Here is a 15,043-nt window from a genome sequence, read left to right as displayed (position 1 = left end):
CGTCTTGAAATATAAGCGCATACCACAATCGTGGCAGAAAAAAATATTGAAGTTTTTGTTATGTTGGGTTTGGTGACTACAATTACTCTTAAAAATGCGTCTGCCAAAGTGCGTAAACCATATTTGCAAGCAGATTTTCTATGGTTTTAATAGCGTTTTTACTAAAATTATAGTTAGCTTAACTTCTAATTATAATGAAAACAAAAGTGCTTCGTATACCTGAGGGCAGCGTTTTGTTGTTCGAAGTACTAGTTCTCACGTCAACTTGTGAAATTTGAGATAGAACCGAGTACTGTTCTGGACAGCAACATTTATTCCACTGTGTACAAAATATTATGCGCGCTGCGGGGCCCACCGTACCGATTATTTTCGTCGCTTCCGGGCGCGTGTTCCGCAAATTGTCGCTAAATACAAAATACTAAAAATATAAAGCAATATAACCTCTGCTGCTGTGTACAAGTTGTGCCATTCCTTGACAACATCTTTATTCAACCAAAGTGTATATTTTTCGTTGAACACCCGTTCTATAAATTTATATATACCTCCGGCTTCCAAGCAGGCCAATTGCGGCTTTGGCAATATGGCCCTTGTTGATGCGCGGCGGTTCACCGGCTTGGATAGCCAGTTGGTTAATGCATTTTTATGTCTCTCGTTCTCTTACAAATGAAAAGGTTGACCGAGTAGCCCAAGGCCTGCTGTCTCTCGGCTTCTGCAAGGGAGACACCTTGTTAATATGGTCCCCCAACACCTTCAACTGGATTCTGATGGCCGCTGCGATGGCTAAAGTTGGAATAATTTCAGTGAGTGACATCGGCGAAATTTTTCATGTGCAAAAATTGTTATGTATTTGCAGTGACTGCCGGCTCTCTTAGACACTAACAGTATAGGTAAAAAGGGTACAGGTGTAGTATTGAATACAGATGTGCTAGCGACTGATGTGTTAGCAATAAAGTCTTCCAGCTTTAGAGGCTTGCTTAATGGGCTAAATTTTAACAACCTATAAACGAGACTAAGATAAGTGACATTCGAAATCGTAGCACTCCTAAGGATGAGAAAGGAGCAAGCCCCGAGATTAACGTGAAATCTACAAGAACCAAATTAAGTACGTATTATTACTCAGTGTCAAAAAGTTGTTCAGTTAACTTGCGATGCAAGCGGATATGATTAATGAAGGGTAGGAGAATCACAGACTTTTTCTCCTGACATAGCGGTTTTCTCATTTCGTTGAAAATATACGCAAAAGCAATTTCTGGCATTTTACGTTGCAAAACCACGATATGAATATGATGCACGCCATAATGGGGGACTCCAACATCGACAGCATGGGGTTCCTTAACGTGAACCCAATGCACGGTTCCTGGACGCCTTTGCATTTAGCCCCCATCGAAATTCCGGTCGCCGCCACCGCCGGGATTTGAACCCGTGCCCTCGGACTTACCAGCGCAAGGCCAAGCCACTACGCCACCATGGCGGGCACGCATCACAAGATATGACTGCGTGAGGTGCACGCTGCGTGATATATCATATATCAATAGGAGTGCAGAAAAATACTGTGCCCGGGCGGTTTGCTTCCCTGTCTGTTCTTTTGTTTTTAAATATTCCTTCACGGGAGGCGGAGCGGAAGGAAGCTGTGATGCTGTTTTTAGGGTTGTGCGACTACTCGCAAATTTCGAATAACACGTCGAATTCCCTATTCGAGCTCTTATGGGCGTCTTGCGCTGGAGTTTGAGGTATAGTAGCGGAGCCTGGTGGCGGCGAAAAATGTCATCTGGGTAGTACCAGCTTGGATAGTATTGAGCCCTGGCTGTGGCGAAGCACCTTTCTAGCCCGCGTTTTGCGTCGATTCGAACTTTTTTGTGCCCTGTTTCGAGTGCGAAAAGGCCCGTCACCTCTCACAGACCATGGCGACCAGGCTGGAATATTGATTGATTGGAATAACCTGACTTCCGCAATAAACAACGCAGAAGCGAAAGACTTTGTCGACATCTGTTTGAATTTTAACTTATCGCAACTTATCTCAGAGCCGACACGTGTAACGCGCGACTGCGCAAACATTTTGGACCTTATACTTACTAACCATCCAGAAACCTTGTCATCGGTCACCTATCTTCGTCCTATCAGTGACCACAGTGTGATTCATGCCACATTTGACTTTGCCCCAGCACCGCGTGTTCTTTCCAGCAAAACTATCAACCTATATGATAAAGCAAACTTCGAAGCTATAAATGAAGAATTGTGCACTTTTTTACCAGTCTTTGAAACCTCATTCAATGAACGATCTGTTGAAGACAACTGGGAACTGTTTAAAAATAAAATGAATGAACTAGCAAACAAGTATATTCCGAAAATAACATTCCGTGAGAATCATCAGAACCCTTGGTTTAATAACAATGTAAAGAGGTTGAAAAATAAGAAAAAAAAAAGACTTTTTCGTAATGCCAAGCAGAATTTAAGCCCAACTTCTTGGGAAAAATACTACGCCGCTGAGAGAGAATACTTACGTGCTGTCCGCAATGCCAAATGGTCCTTTTTCAACAATGACTTACCTAAAATGTTAACAGACAACCCCAAGAAATTTTGGAAAGTTATCAACCCTGGGAACACACGCACTATAACTCTTGTTAATGATGCGGGGGAAATCATGCCTGAAACTGAGTGCGCACTAATATTTAACAACGCATTTTCGTCAGTATTTTCTAATGATAATAACGTTCCATTGTCTAATGTCCCCTGCAACATAGCTTCTAGCATGCTGAGCGTGGTGTTTTATCCTGATGGTGTTTTGCGCATTATTGAAAACCTTAAACTTTCATCCTCAGCAGGTATAGATGATATAAACTCTAAACTGCTAAAAAATACAAAATATATTTCTTCATCATTTTTGTGTCTTATATTCTCTCAGTCACTTTCTACAGCCTCCATGCCTCACGACTGGAAGGTGGGGAAGGTCATTCCCATCTACAAGTCTGGTAATAAGAACACACCGCTAAATTATCGACCAATCTCTCTCACTAGCCTTCCGTGCAAAATCATGGAACATGTCATCTACTCCCTGATCATGAATCACTTGGACGCCAATCAATGTTTTCATTCGGCAGAGCATGGGTTCCGTAGTGGCTTCTCTACCGAAACGCAACTAGCTTTGTTTCTACACGACTTGCATATAAACCTTGACTCTAACCAACAAACTGACGCTATTTTTCTGGACTATGAAAAGGCCTTTGACAAAGTTCCTCACCGCCACTTACTACTAAAACTTTCTTTGAACTTGCACAGTGACGTACTCAAATGGCTCGAAGCATTCCTTACTGATCGCTACCAATTCGTTTCTATAAATGACAAATCATCCACTCTTCTCCCTGTAACTTCTGGTGTCCCGCAGGGATCAGTTCTCGGTCCTCTTCTCTTTTTAATTTATATTAATGACTTACCCCTACATGTATCTTGCAAGATACGAGTTTTTGCTGATGACTGCGTGATTTACCATCCAGTTTCTAATGCTACTGACGAAAACACCTTACAACAAAGTCTTAACAACGTGCAGTCTTGGAGTGAACAATGGTTAATGACTCTTAATCCCAACAAATGTAAGCATATATCTTTTACCCGCCGCCGTAACCCTTTCCTGTCCTCTTATACAATAGTAAACGTTCCCATAGAATCAGTAGAATCATTTAAGTACGTGGGCGTAACACTTTCTCATGATCTCAGTTGGGGTACGCATATTTCCAACATACTTTCATCAGCTAACAGAACTTTTGGCTTCATGAGACGACACTTGCGTGACGCCCCTCAGAACGTAAAACTCCTAGCATTCAAATCCCTTATCAGACCGAAAGTTGAATACGCATCACCCATCTGGAATCCATATCAAGTCTATCTTGTTAACGCGCTCGGGTCCTTTCAAAACCGCGTCGTCATATACATCCATTCATCATACTCATATGACGTAAGCGTACCATCCTTAAGAGCAAAATCTGCTCTACAGCCCCTTGCACGTCGCCGCGCTACAGCCAGCTTTTGCCTCTTTCATAAGTTCTTTTACAGTTCCCTAATTCACGAGCCATATATCACACCACCCGCACGCATATCGCTGCGAACTGGGCACCCATTACAAGTCTTACGGCCACGCTTCCATACAACTACCTTTTCTTCGTCTTTTTTTTCCCGCACAGCATCAGACTGGAACGCCCTTCCCCACCACGTGGCTGAAATCACTTGCCCGACATCGTTCTTCGAAAATGTGTCTTTGTTGGCTGAAAAATAATCAGCTTTTTTCATCGCGTCATTTTTCCCCCTTCGTTCTGTTTTTATGCACTTGCGAAATGGAGCTTTCTTGTAGTTTTCTGAATACCTGTGTTTCTGTTGCATCAACTGTACCCACCCCTTATGTAATACCCCTATGAAAGGGGTCTTTAAGGAAATAAAACTGAAGTGAACTGAACTGCGAGCTGGCCGCAGCCTATAGTTTTACGAAAACGGACTCTCCGTTTCCCGTGGGACGTAATGCTGGAAGCAGAAGACATCGGTGACGCCGATCCGGAGAGACCTAGCTCAGCCTAGAAAAAGCGTCACCGTCGTTACTGCTGCGTCGTGGGCTGCCATGAACAAGAAGGCCTGAATCCCAGCATCAGATTCTACCGTTTTCCTTCAAGGCCTCACGCCGCAGAGCGTCGGGCGCGCTGGATAACTGCAGTTCGTCGCGCTGGGTAAGCGAAATGGAAGACCGACATAGCAGCAGGCATGGCTGTAGGTGATTCACGATTCGAGACCCGGCCACAGCGACAATTAACAATTCGACCGGTGCGAAGTGGTGAAGTGACCAGGTGTGTGCAAATGACCACAAATGGTCGGGCTGATTCGGTGACAATTCACTGCCCCACTACGAGCAGCACAGGTTAGAGAGTTGAATGTGCTCATCCTTGATCTCAAGCAAGCACGTTGAGGCAGCACAGCAAGGTAGTATTGGTTACAGCACATCGATGTTCGAGCGCTGTCATTAAAAGCTACATCAAGCTAGCAGTGCACGAGCGCGCGCTGCAGCGCGATTCGCACGTACGTACATACGTCACTGCGAGCTTTTATGCATTGCATCAGTTATCAATTGCTAGACAGATGGCCGCTACTACAGCGCGGGCATAACTACTTGTCTATCGGCATGCAGTCAACAAAGATTGCAGGACACCCGCCGTTTCGCGGTATGTCGAAAGACCGCTGCCGTCGCGGCGCGTACGATCGTGCGCTCGAGCAGTTCCGTACACATGTCTGCTTATCGCTGCTGTGAATTCATTTCTAGAAAGCATTTCCTCGCGTTTGTGCGCCTGAATCTAGCAGCGTGCAAACCTTACCTGAAGTTCAACTTCGCACGTGCGTGACTCGCTTCACTTGCGATTGACACCGCGCGAAAACTTCGCCGCTTATTTCTTGAGCGGCGTACACGTATTCGGCGTTGCATAATTTCTTGCCTTTGCGCAGCATGCCACCGATGGAAAAATCTTCGGCGCCCGATATTCGCTGCAAGCCGTGGTACAACACAACCGAAAGTGGCGGGTCCATATTGTAAACGTGCTTCCTTAAAGCCGACGACCGAGCTTGGTACTACCCAGTTTCAGATTGAAGGCGCTTTTTAGCACCATTTTTGCAGCGCCCCCTGGGCAACGCAAGAGCCGCCCCATTAGGCCAGTTAGTGATCCATGATTTTGCTGCAGTAGCGCTCTTGGAAAAAAGACGTCCAAACAAACATGAATGGTGAGGACATGGACATCGCCTGTGTATGTCCTCATTATTCATGCGCCTGTGAACGTATTTTTTTTCAAAGCGCGCTGCTGCACCAATATCGCGATTCAATTTGGCCTTTGAATCGATTAGTTGGAATTCGTAAATACGAATGTTTTCTGCGTGGTGGTTTTTTTAATAGTTTAAATTATGTCGGTGTGTGCAACGAAACATAAAATTTAAGAAAAAATGCGATAAATCTTATGGTGGTGGCCATACAGTGTGCATAAAACGCGAGAAGTTGCGTAGTAGAAACCGCTGTACGAGGCGTAGGGAGTTGGACTTTTCCTTCTGAACCACGATCGTTCGCGCTATCCGAGCACTTCCTGGTATGGGAACAAACTGCATGTTTCTTTCGAATGCTCCCATTTCGACTTTCAATAAACAACGACTCATAACGTTAAGTCTTATAACAGAAACTTGTTAAAAGTGTGCATGTTAGATTATAAACTTGCTTTATATTATTGGTGGGTACAGTAGGGTAATCATTGTTGCGATTAGCATTGTTAGGCTACTAACATATCGTTTTGACCATATCTGTATATCTATCTATCCTCTTACACAAACCAAGTGACCCAAGATGGCTACCAGCTTAAGCCACTGCTTATGTGCGCGTGGTCGTGATGCCGTCGCTGTCGTTCCATCGTTGTCCAGTAGAGTTCGTGATGTGACTCTTGTTAGGCAGTCGCCGTCACGCCGTCTGCACCGACGCTGGCCAAAGTTGTCTGATAGCTTAGACGACAAGGTATGTGCTTATTATGGCCGTGATGCTGTCGTGGTCGTTGCACCGTCGCCCTTGCAGCTTTTTTATCCGACATGCCGTCGCCGTCATGCCATTGTGAACACAGTGATCATCATACCAGTGTTTTCATGCCGTCATCGTCACACTGTCATCTTATCATCGACATCACTTCATCAACGTCGTCCCATTGTCATGGTGCCTCGTCATCATACGGTCGTCGGTATTACTTCGACTTCGCTTCTTCGCTATTGCACCCTAATTATGCTGTTGTCATTCAGTCGTGATTATGCCGACGTTGTCATGCCATTGTTCTCATTGTGTCGTTGTTATGCAGTCGCTATTGTGCATCTGTTGTCAACCATCAACGCCATCATGCCATCGTCATCACGCCAATGAGGTCGTCATCCCATTGTCCTGATGCCACTATCATGCCATCGTCGTCATCATACAGTCGTCGTCGTCGGTGCGTCGCCGTCATGCATTCGTTGTCGTATCGTCGTTGTCGTACCGTCGCAGTGGTTCCGTCGCGGTGGTTCCGTCGTGGTGATTCTATTTTGAAAATGTCGTCATGACATCGTCATCACACGCTTGTCGTCAACCCGTTGACCTCATTTCGTCGTCATCACGCTGTCGTTATAACGTCGTACCCGCAGTCGCGACGACGTGTAGCAAAGTTTCCGTCTGCAGCTACATTCAACGAGCTTCTGTCTTCCCTAGAAAACATCAAGGTTCGTGTCTTACAATTTTAGAAGACACAAAGATCACTTAAAACACAGGTAAAAAATGACACCTGAAACAGGACAAAATGTGGCGACACGTGGACTAGCCACCGTTCTATTTATGCGATCGAGAAGTGCGCTATTTCGATGGTAGAGATGACGCTGCGTGAATTTCGTTTTTTTATGTCTTGTTCTCAGATTCATATTTCTAGTGCCTTACGTCTCCTCATAGGCTTCGTGTGCACATGCACGGGTGACAGGAGCGATGTGGCTGTGTATGTGGGTTGCTGTAATTCATATAATAAGCTCTGTTGTCAGCAAATGATCGGTGTTCTCTTTGCTCGCTTCTGTTGTAAGGAATGCTGTTGAAAGCGCATTAATTCTAGTGTGTCTATTCTTGCCATCTTAATGAAGCACTTGCATACATCGTTGGACCTCCCAGTGTAAAAAAAAAATACTACTCTTTCTACCGCTGAAATAGGCTGAGCGATACCCACTTTTTGCTTTTGAAATAGTATTCTACGTTTATAAACTGTTCCATCAAGGTGTCAGCGCTTTTTATGAAAGGTCCATCTTGCCCGTCTGAAGCTATTAGTTACAAATTTGTCACTAGCGCTTTCTCGCTGAAAGATAGCCGCGGCCTGCACTTCAGGAATAGTTACTATATAGGTGCCGCATAAATGCCTGTTGTCGTGCACTCGTAGTGACACTGCACCTATATCTATTTCGTGGCAACTCTCAACAACAGCCTCCTCCTTTTCCTATTATAGCAAGACGTAGTCATGACACTAGAACTGGACGCACCTATTAAGGTTTTATATTCAGATAAACACATATATTCAGCTATCACATATGTGCGAAGCTTCTGACGCGGGTACTCCTGACAAATTTGGACCAAGCTAAACCTCCAGAGCGTGGACTAAGACAAAGAAATAAAGAGAGAGAAAAACAGAACGAAAATTCAATAGAAGTTTTGTTGGTTACATTGCGTTGCGGGATTCGAGACGAAGACACGTCTGGAGTGCTTGAGCTTGGCGCCGCTGCAAAAAAAAAAGAAGGTTTCTCTCGTATATATTCCCAAACTCTGGCGAGCAGCTTGCTCTATATAAACACATGGTACAGTTGCAGCATTTATTGCATGGGTGGGCCTCCCAGTTTTTCACTTACATACTTGAACGTGTGGGCGTGCTCCATCTGAACCAATGAACGTGCGAATTGTACCAGTACTTTTAAAATGAGGCCTTCACTACTAAATTAAAGGAGCAGCCGGCATAGCGGAATTCCGTATGAAGAAAGACTACAATTCTGAACAATGTTTCCTACGAATAAGAACATTGTGACGTTTTCTTTCTTTTTTTTCCAGGCAAGCATCCACTTTGCACTGACAGCAGCCGAATTTGAAAAATGCCTCAAGACGGTGAGTTATTAGCTAACGTTTCAAAACTTCTTTCTTTTGTCCCTTCCTACGAATTTGGCCCAGACATTAAAATGATTGTTTAAATATATTTCTTTTAAAGACTAAGGATCAAATAATACAAAATAATTTTTTTCATATTTTATGTTTCAGATTTTTTTATTATTCTGACAACCGTGTTTTTATCATGTTCATGTTTACTGCCATAATTCGAGTGTGCAAAAATTGCACTAACGTTAGTGAATGTAACGATCGCAGGTGCTAGAAATCAGGCACAATCTAGTTAGAGGCGCGAGGGAGAGTGGCATCTTTATTGGCAGATTTGAAACGCTCATAACAATGACTACGCCTTGGACGGGAAAAACATGGTCGCCGTTCGGTGAACGAAAACGCAACAACCATTTACACTAGGCCGTGGTGCATTGCAGATAGTTGTTGAATGCACATTTTATACTGGTTAACAATAGAACGGCTGTATTCTCGGATATTGGAATCATTAAATGTCAGTTGGTTTTTATACTGAAGTACAAGTGTCGCCTATAAATAAGGAGACGACAAAACACGCAATTATGAGTCTTATACAGCAAGTGTTTACCATTAGAGCCAACAATAATATTGTGGCGTGTGAACGCATCCATGTGATGATCGTTATAAATAGACTAATTCGTGCATTGTAAACAATCTTGCAACAAAAAATGGCCAAGGCCACAAACTAACCCAATGACACATTTCACGTTGCCTACAACTTTCACTTCATGACCGTCATCTCGAAGACACGCAAGTCAGTTTCCAATGGCAATAGTAGCGGAAAGTCAAATGCACCTGCTCTGTGCCTCACAATATCTTGACCTTGCCTTTTTTCGCTTTTCATACAGTCGTACTAAAGTCGTAATGCTCTGACCCGCAGGTCAGAGCACTATCAGGGCTATCGTATACATCCTTATTTCCGCTTTTATTCTTGCTGGTGATAACGAGTACCAAGTATACTTTCTAGATGCTTTGCTATTTCTGTTCGTGGAGGCTCTAAGAACTTGACAGTGTCAAATATTCGTGTAGACAGACAAACAGGTATGTGAGAAGACGTGACATCGACCTGTTCACTCAATACTGGCAAACTATTTCTGATAAGAAGAAATTCATTTCCAAACAATAATAGTTTAGACATTGCTTTTTTATTTATTTTTATTTCACAATATTCCTAAAGGCCCTCGAAAGGGTACTGCATAGGAAGGGGGAGGGATACAAAAAGAAAGTGAGGTTAACTATATTATGCAAAAGATACAAGAATATACAAAATCAGGCCATAAAACCAAATCCACAATTGACACATATTGACAAGTGAGGGTGTAAAAAAAGGTACAAATGGGCGCAACATATTAAAAGCAAACTAAGTACAAAATCGAAAATTAAAATAGGAATACGTGCTCATAGAGACAATAAATATGTAATGATCACACAACAAAAGCACAGAAAAGTACAGAAAAGGCGGTCGAAAACGCGGCCGTACTCGTACTTTAGGCGGTTGTTTGAACATAACAGTAAACAAGTAATTTATATGCACTGATAAATATGCGAACATGCGGTGAACGTGCACATAATGAGCAGTTAAACTAATTTTGCGCGTAAGAGTTCTTGGAAAGATTGGAAATCTTTTTGAGTAGCAATTTGTGATGGCAAGCTATTTCATTCAAATATTGTTCGGGGGATGAAGGAATTAGCATAAAGTAATGAACGACAAGCTAGATGCTTTATCGCTGTTATCTACAATAATTAAATAAATGAATACGTAAGTAATGAAATAAGCAAATAAAAAGTGACGCTTATTGAACACACATTTTGAATCTGTGTGAAGCGGGTAACCAAGTGTTACAAATTAGCACATTTCATACCTGTGTCTTTAGTGTAAAGAAGACTGGCGAATGTGCTCTTGCACGCCCCTGCTACCCAATGTTACTCTCAGGCCGATGATCTCAACGAGCTGGCTGACATTGGCTCGGCAGGACTATAGGTGCGAGTCTAGCCTGATTACAGCTTCGAGCACCTGTGAACAGTGATCGATGTTCGATCCCACCATCGGGTATGTAATTCAATTTTGCTTAGGTATTAGCTTTTCTGCAAAACAGCAGCAGCACCCAGCAAGCCACAATCATAAACATCTGAAAGGGTTTGCAAAAAAACCTTACCCATGAAAGTAAGTCAATCAACTTGCTCAGGAGATGTTGGTTGGCCGTTATCATTCTAAAGGCAACGCACTTGTTAAGACAAGGACGAACACTAAATCACACTAAGACGAACGCTGTGTTTGAGTTTTGTGTTGGCAGTGCCCTTTGCGAAACTGGGCCGTGACTAAAAATGGCCGACGCCGCAAAAAAAATGTTCGGATTGACATCACATTTCTCAGAGAGGTTCCTGTAAACAAAGTAAATTGGTAGCTTTGAAAAGAACATTTGGTACATTTAGGTCTGGGTGGGAACCGAACCTGGGCCTCCGGGGTGCCAGATGAACAGGCTTCCCTGAAGCCACGGCTGCTCCACGGTTCTGGCTTGCTAAGGTGTGCCTAGTGCGTGCGTGATTGCACACGTCACGTCGCAGCCATCTCGCTGACTAAGGGTGTGGCCTGGTGTGTGCACCAACGTGCTGCACTTGGATAGTACGTTAAGTGTTCGTATGTGGTGTTCAGGAGGTCGCCTTAGTGCCACACGTGTACTTCCCATTGCGGTTCGTTATGTCTTGCAAGTAATCTAGGCCCGATTGCATAACTTCCAAATGTGCCAAATCTGCAGCAGGCTTTCGCCTTCTTGTGCTACAAGAGTGTAAAGCCTGCCGAACTTTTTCACGTCTCAACAAGTGCGTTTCCTTAGATTGTTAAGTAGGTAAATAAATAAATAAATAAATAAATAAATAAATACTTTTACGCACATGGCGTGCTATATGGTCCTATTTGATGCGAATTTTCCTAATAAACATAAATTTTGCTATACATGTACAAAGCACGTGAGGGACAGATGACGCACGACCTAACTTGCAATCAGGTTAATTGTTATTAAAACACATTTCCATTTATATTGACAATAAAATGCATGTGGTAATCCAAGTATAAAGAATATGTAGCGATATTTGTCCTATATAAATAACGTACCGCGACAGATAGTCAGATAGGTGGGTGTGGGCTGTTACAGAGAGCTATGGAACGTCGCGCTGTTCTCAGGGTACGCGGTTCATTGGCAATTGTAAATACATTTTTAGAAAAACTTAAATATATTTTAAACAATACCGACGCGCTTCAGACGCTTTTAGCTTTCGCCGAAGATGACATACAGTCGCCAATGTTGATGATGATGATCAATGGATTTTATTGGCGCAGGGGCCAGATATGGCCACAGAGCGCCAAAAGTCATCAATGTTGTTCACAGTGGTAGCATGGTGAATATAATGCTCCTCTGTAGCTTCACTCAATTTGATATTCCTTAATTTAACTTCTGCTAACCTTAGAGAGCATCTGTTGACTACTTTCGCTGATTAAGGTTCAACTCAGATGGCAAAAGAGATAACTGTGTCGAACATCTAAGTGGATCATCATCAGCTCTGCCTTCTTTTCCTGTGTGTCCGAATACGTTCATTTTGTTAACACAATGCACTAATTTATTCCTGAAATGCAGGGTGCCCGAAATTTTTTTTCATTACAAGGCTTTCTCTTTCGACAAGTTTTTGTCAGGTCCAACTATTAGAAAACGTTGAAGTTGAAGTGAACGATGACTACATTTTTATTTGTTTATATTGGCACATAGATGAGAGATGTCAAGGAAAGCAGTCTGGTGACAAATAAATTAAGCACGAAAAGTGCCTTGAAGACGAACTTGAGAATGAAACCAAGCAGCACTTAGGCCGATAGTGGGGAGTATGATCAATGGCCACAAAATTAAAATCGCACTTTTTGAGAGCATCCGCCGTTTTTTTACATCCATCATTGCATATTCTAGAGCAGTCGGTTTGCGCTGACATCGGCTCTAGAATGCACTCGTGTATCCGCCGCAAGTCGTCACTGCAAGTAAATGTGACCATGGGTCCGTCTGCACACTTTGAATTGCCAACTATTGACGAAAGCTCTGGACATTTGCAAGCGTTTCCTCGCTTGTACGCCATCCGTCGAAATGTTTCACCAGATGGAAACTTCCCTGTCGCAAAAACTACAACAACAGCTGCAGCTGCAGGAACAGCGTCAGATGCAGCAACTTCAACTTTTCCTCACGAAAAACTTCAGGAACAGCTTCTCGCCTTCCGCGAGCAGCTAGCGGACAATCTTCCTGTTAAAGGAAAGAAAAGAAAGAAGCCAAAGCGAACTCAAGCGTCGAGGATCTGGATAGGTCCATGGAGAACGCACCATTACCCCACGATGGCGAGTAAGCGCAAGAATCACGCACAAGAACTCCATGCACGGCAGTGGAATTGCAGAAACTTCTCAAGAAAAAAGCCACACTACAACAATACATAAAAACCGCCACAACTCCACCGCAGGTTATCGCATTACAGGAAACAGGTACGAGGCCCACCATGTCCGGATATGAAACGTATATGGCGAAGACAGATACAAGGGTAGCAGTGCTTGTCTCCCGCAGGCTGACGGCAATAGACCGCACATTGGATGGTAGTGAGATTGACCACGTATTGATAGAAATATTGCCGGCAGACAGGAAGGCACGCAGAGTCTTCGTCCTAAACATATATAGCCCACCAAAAAAATGTGGTGAAAATTTTGATTACCTCATCAGATCGGCACTCAAGGAGGCGAAAAACAACATGCTGCTTGTGCTAGGCGACTTCAACGCGATGTATCCGACTTGGGGTTACAACCTCACTTCAAAGAAAGGAAACACATCCACTCGCTCATCAAAAACACGCACTCACACTCCTCACAGACCCAGACTTTCCAACTAGAGTGGGAAATAGTGTATCAAGGGACACATGTCCGGACCTTACCATGATCAAGAACCACGAAAAGGCTACATGGAGAAATATGGAAGAAACGCTGGGTAGTGACCACCACCTGGAGGTTACCATTTCGCTCAAGCATACACGCGAACGCATCAGTCAGATCTTATTGACGGATTGGACGGCATTTCGTAAAGCGAGAGTTCAACAAAATAGAGAAAGGAGGATATCACATCGCTGCAACAATGGACGAGTGAGCTCAAGGAGTCGATCAGGCAACACTCAAAGCAGATGCAACTCACCACGGAGACCCACATCTCGTGCATATGTGGGACGCTCGTAGAGGCTTTTGAAAATGGCGCAAACAAAAACATAATAGAGAACTAAAATTGCGCATAGCTGCTCTTACACAACAGGCGGAAGAATACGCTACTGTCTTGGTGCGCCAAAACTGGCAACAAATGTGCGCCAGCCTGAGCGGAAGGCTCAGCTCGTCTAAACGTGGGCAATCCTAAAACACCTACTGGACCCAACCAAAAGCAAGCAACAAACCTCGCACACAATCAGACGCATACTTCGCAACCAACCGGGGTGGATGAAGATATTCTGCGAGAGCTAGAGGAAAATACATCGGCGATCACACACGGAACCAACATCTATACCGAAATATAGTGGGAAGCCAATGAAGACCTAGATCGCCCATTTGAAATCACGGAATTCTGGACAGCGCTTCACTCCCTAACTCGAAACACAACACCCGGACAGGATGGGCTCACAAACAAAATGCTGAGAAACCTGGACGACAACTCAATAGAAGCCCTAACGACTTTCTTTAATACCCATTGGAAGCGGGAAAACTACCAAATGAATGGAAACACGCGCACATAGTACTAATACCGAAACCGGGCAAGCCTCCAGTCTCACCAACATGCGACCATATCCTGACGTCGTGCCTGGGGAAGCTTTTCGAAAACGCTGTGCTCAATCGCCTGAAGCTCACGTGGATGACACGGGTTTCTTTCCTGACACGATGTACGGCTTCAGGCAGCATTTGTCGACTCAAGACATACTACTCCAATTGAAGGAAGAAGTACTGGACCATGTCACCACACATGTAAAATGCATACTCGCACTGGACCTTAAGGCGCATTTGATAACGTAGGTCATGAGGCCATCCTAATAAACTTATCGCAACTCAATGCGGAGACGAATCTATAACTACATTCGAGCATTCTTAACGGACCGCACGGCAACGGTAGGCGTTGATACCCTCAGAACAAAAGAGAAAAAGTTCCAAATAGAGGCACTCCTCAGGATCAGTCTTATCGCCTTTCTTTCAACGTCGCCATGAAAAACCTCCCAGGCATCTAGAGAAGATTCCGCACTTCGAACGCATATATGCGGTGACCATTTGCCATTGGACAACTCGAGGCTCGGATGGAGAAAAGCAGGACGCCCTGCAAG

The 15,043-nt window shown here is 43.9% G+C and overlaps 1 protein-coding gene across 17 annotated transcripts in view; it reads left to right on the top strand.

Moving 5' to 3' along the window:
• LOC119458481 (medium-chain acyl-CoA ligase ACSF2, mitochondrial) overlaps positions 1-15,043 on the top strand; it is a 574,759-nt gene that overhangs the window by 85,401 nt on the left and 474,315 nt on the right. For 2 of the 17 annotated variants that reach the window (XM_049671248.1, XM_049671244.1), the window contains exon 3: positions 672-800. The exons of 12 other annotated variants lie outside the window; for them this stretch is intronic. In XM_049671248.1, coding sequence (XP_049527205.1) covers positions 672-800 — 129 coding nt within the window. Of the gene's footprint in view, positions 1-671; positions 801-8,599; positions 8,654-15,043 lie in introns of all 17 variants that reach the window. 3 more of the 17 variants (XM_049671255.1, XM_049671257.1, XM_049671246.1) reach the window with 2 other exon arrangements.

This window comes from Dermacentor silvarum, chromosome 7 (assembly GCF_013339745.2).
Source record: "Dermacentor silvarum isolate Dsil-2018 chromosome 7, BIME_Dsil_1.4, whole genome shotgun sequence".
Lineage (NCBI taxonomy): Eukaryota > Metazoa > Arthropoda > Arachnida > Ixodida > Ixodidae > Dermacentor > Dermacentor silvarum.
Note: the sequence above shows the minus strand (reverse complement) of the source record. Positions and strands in the feature narration are given on the sequence as shown.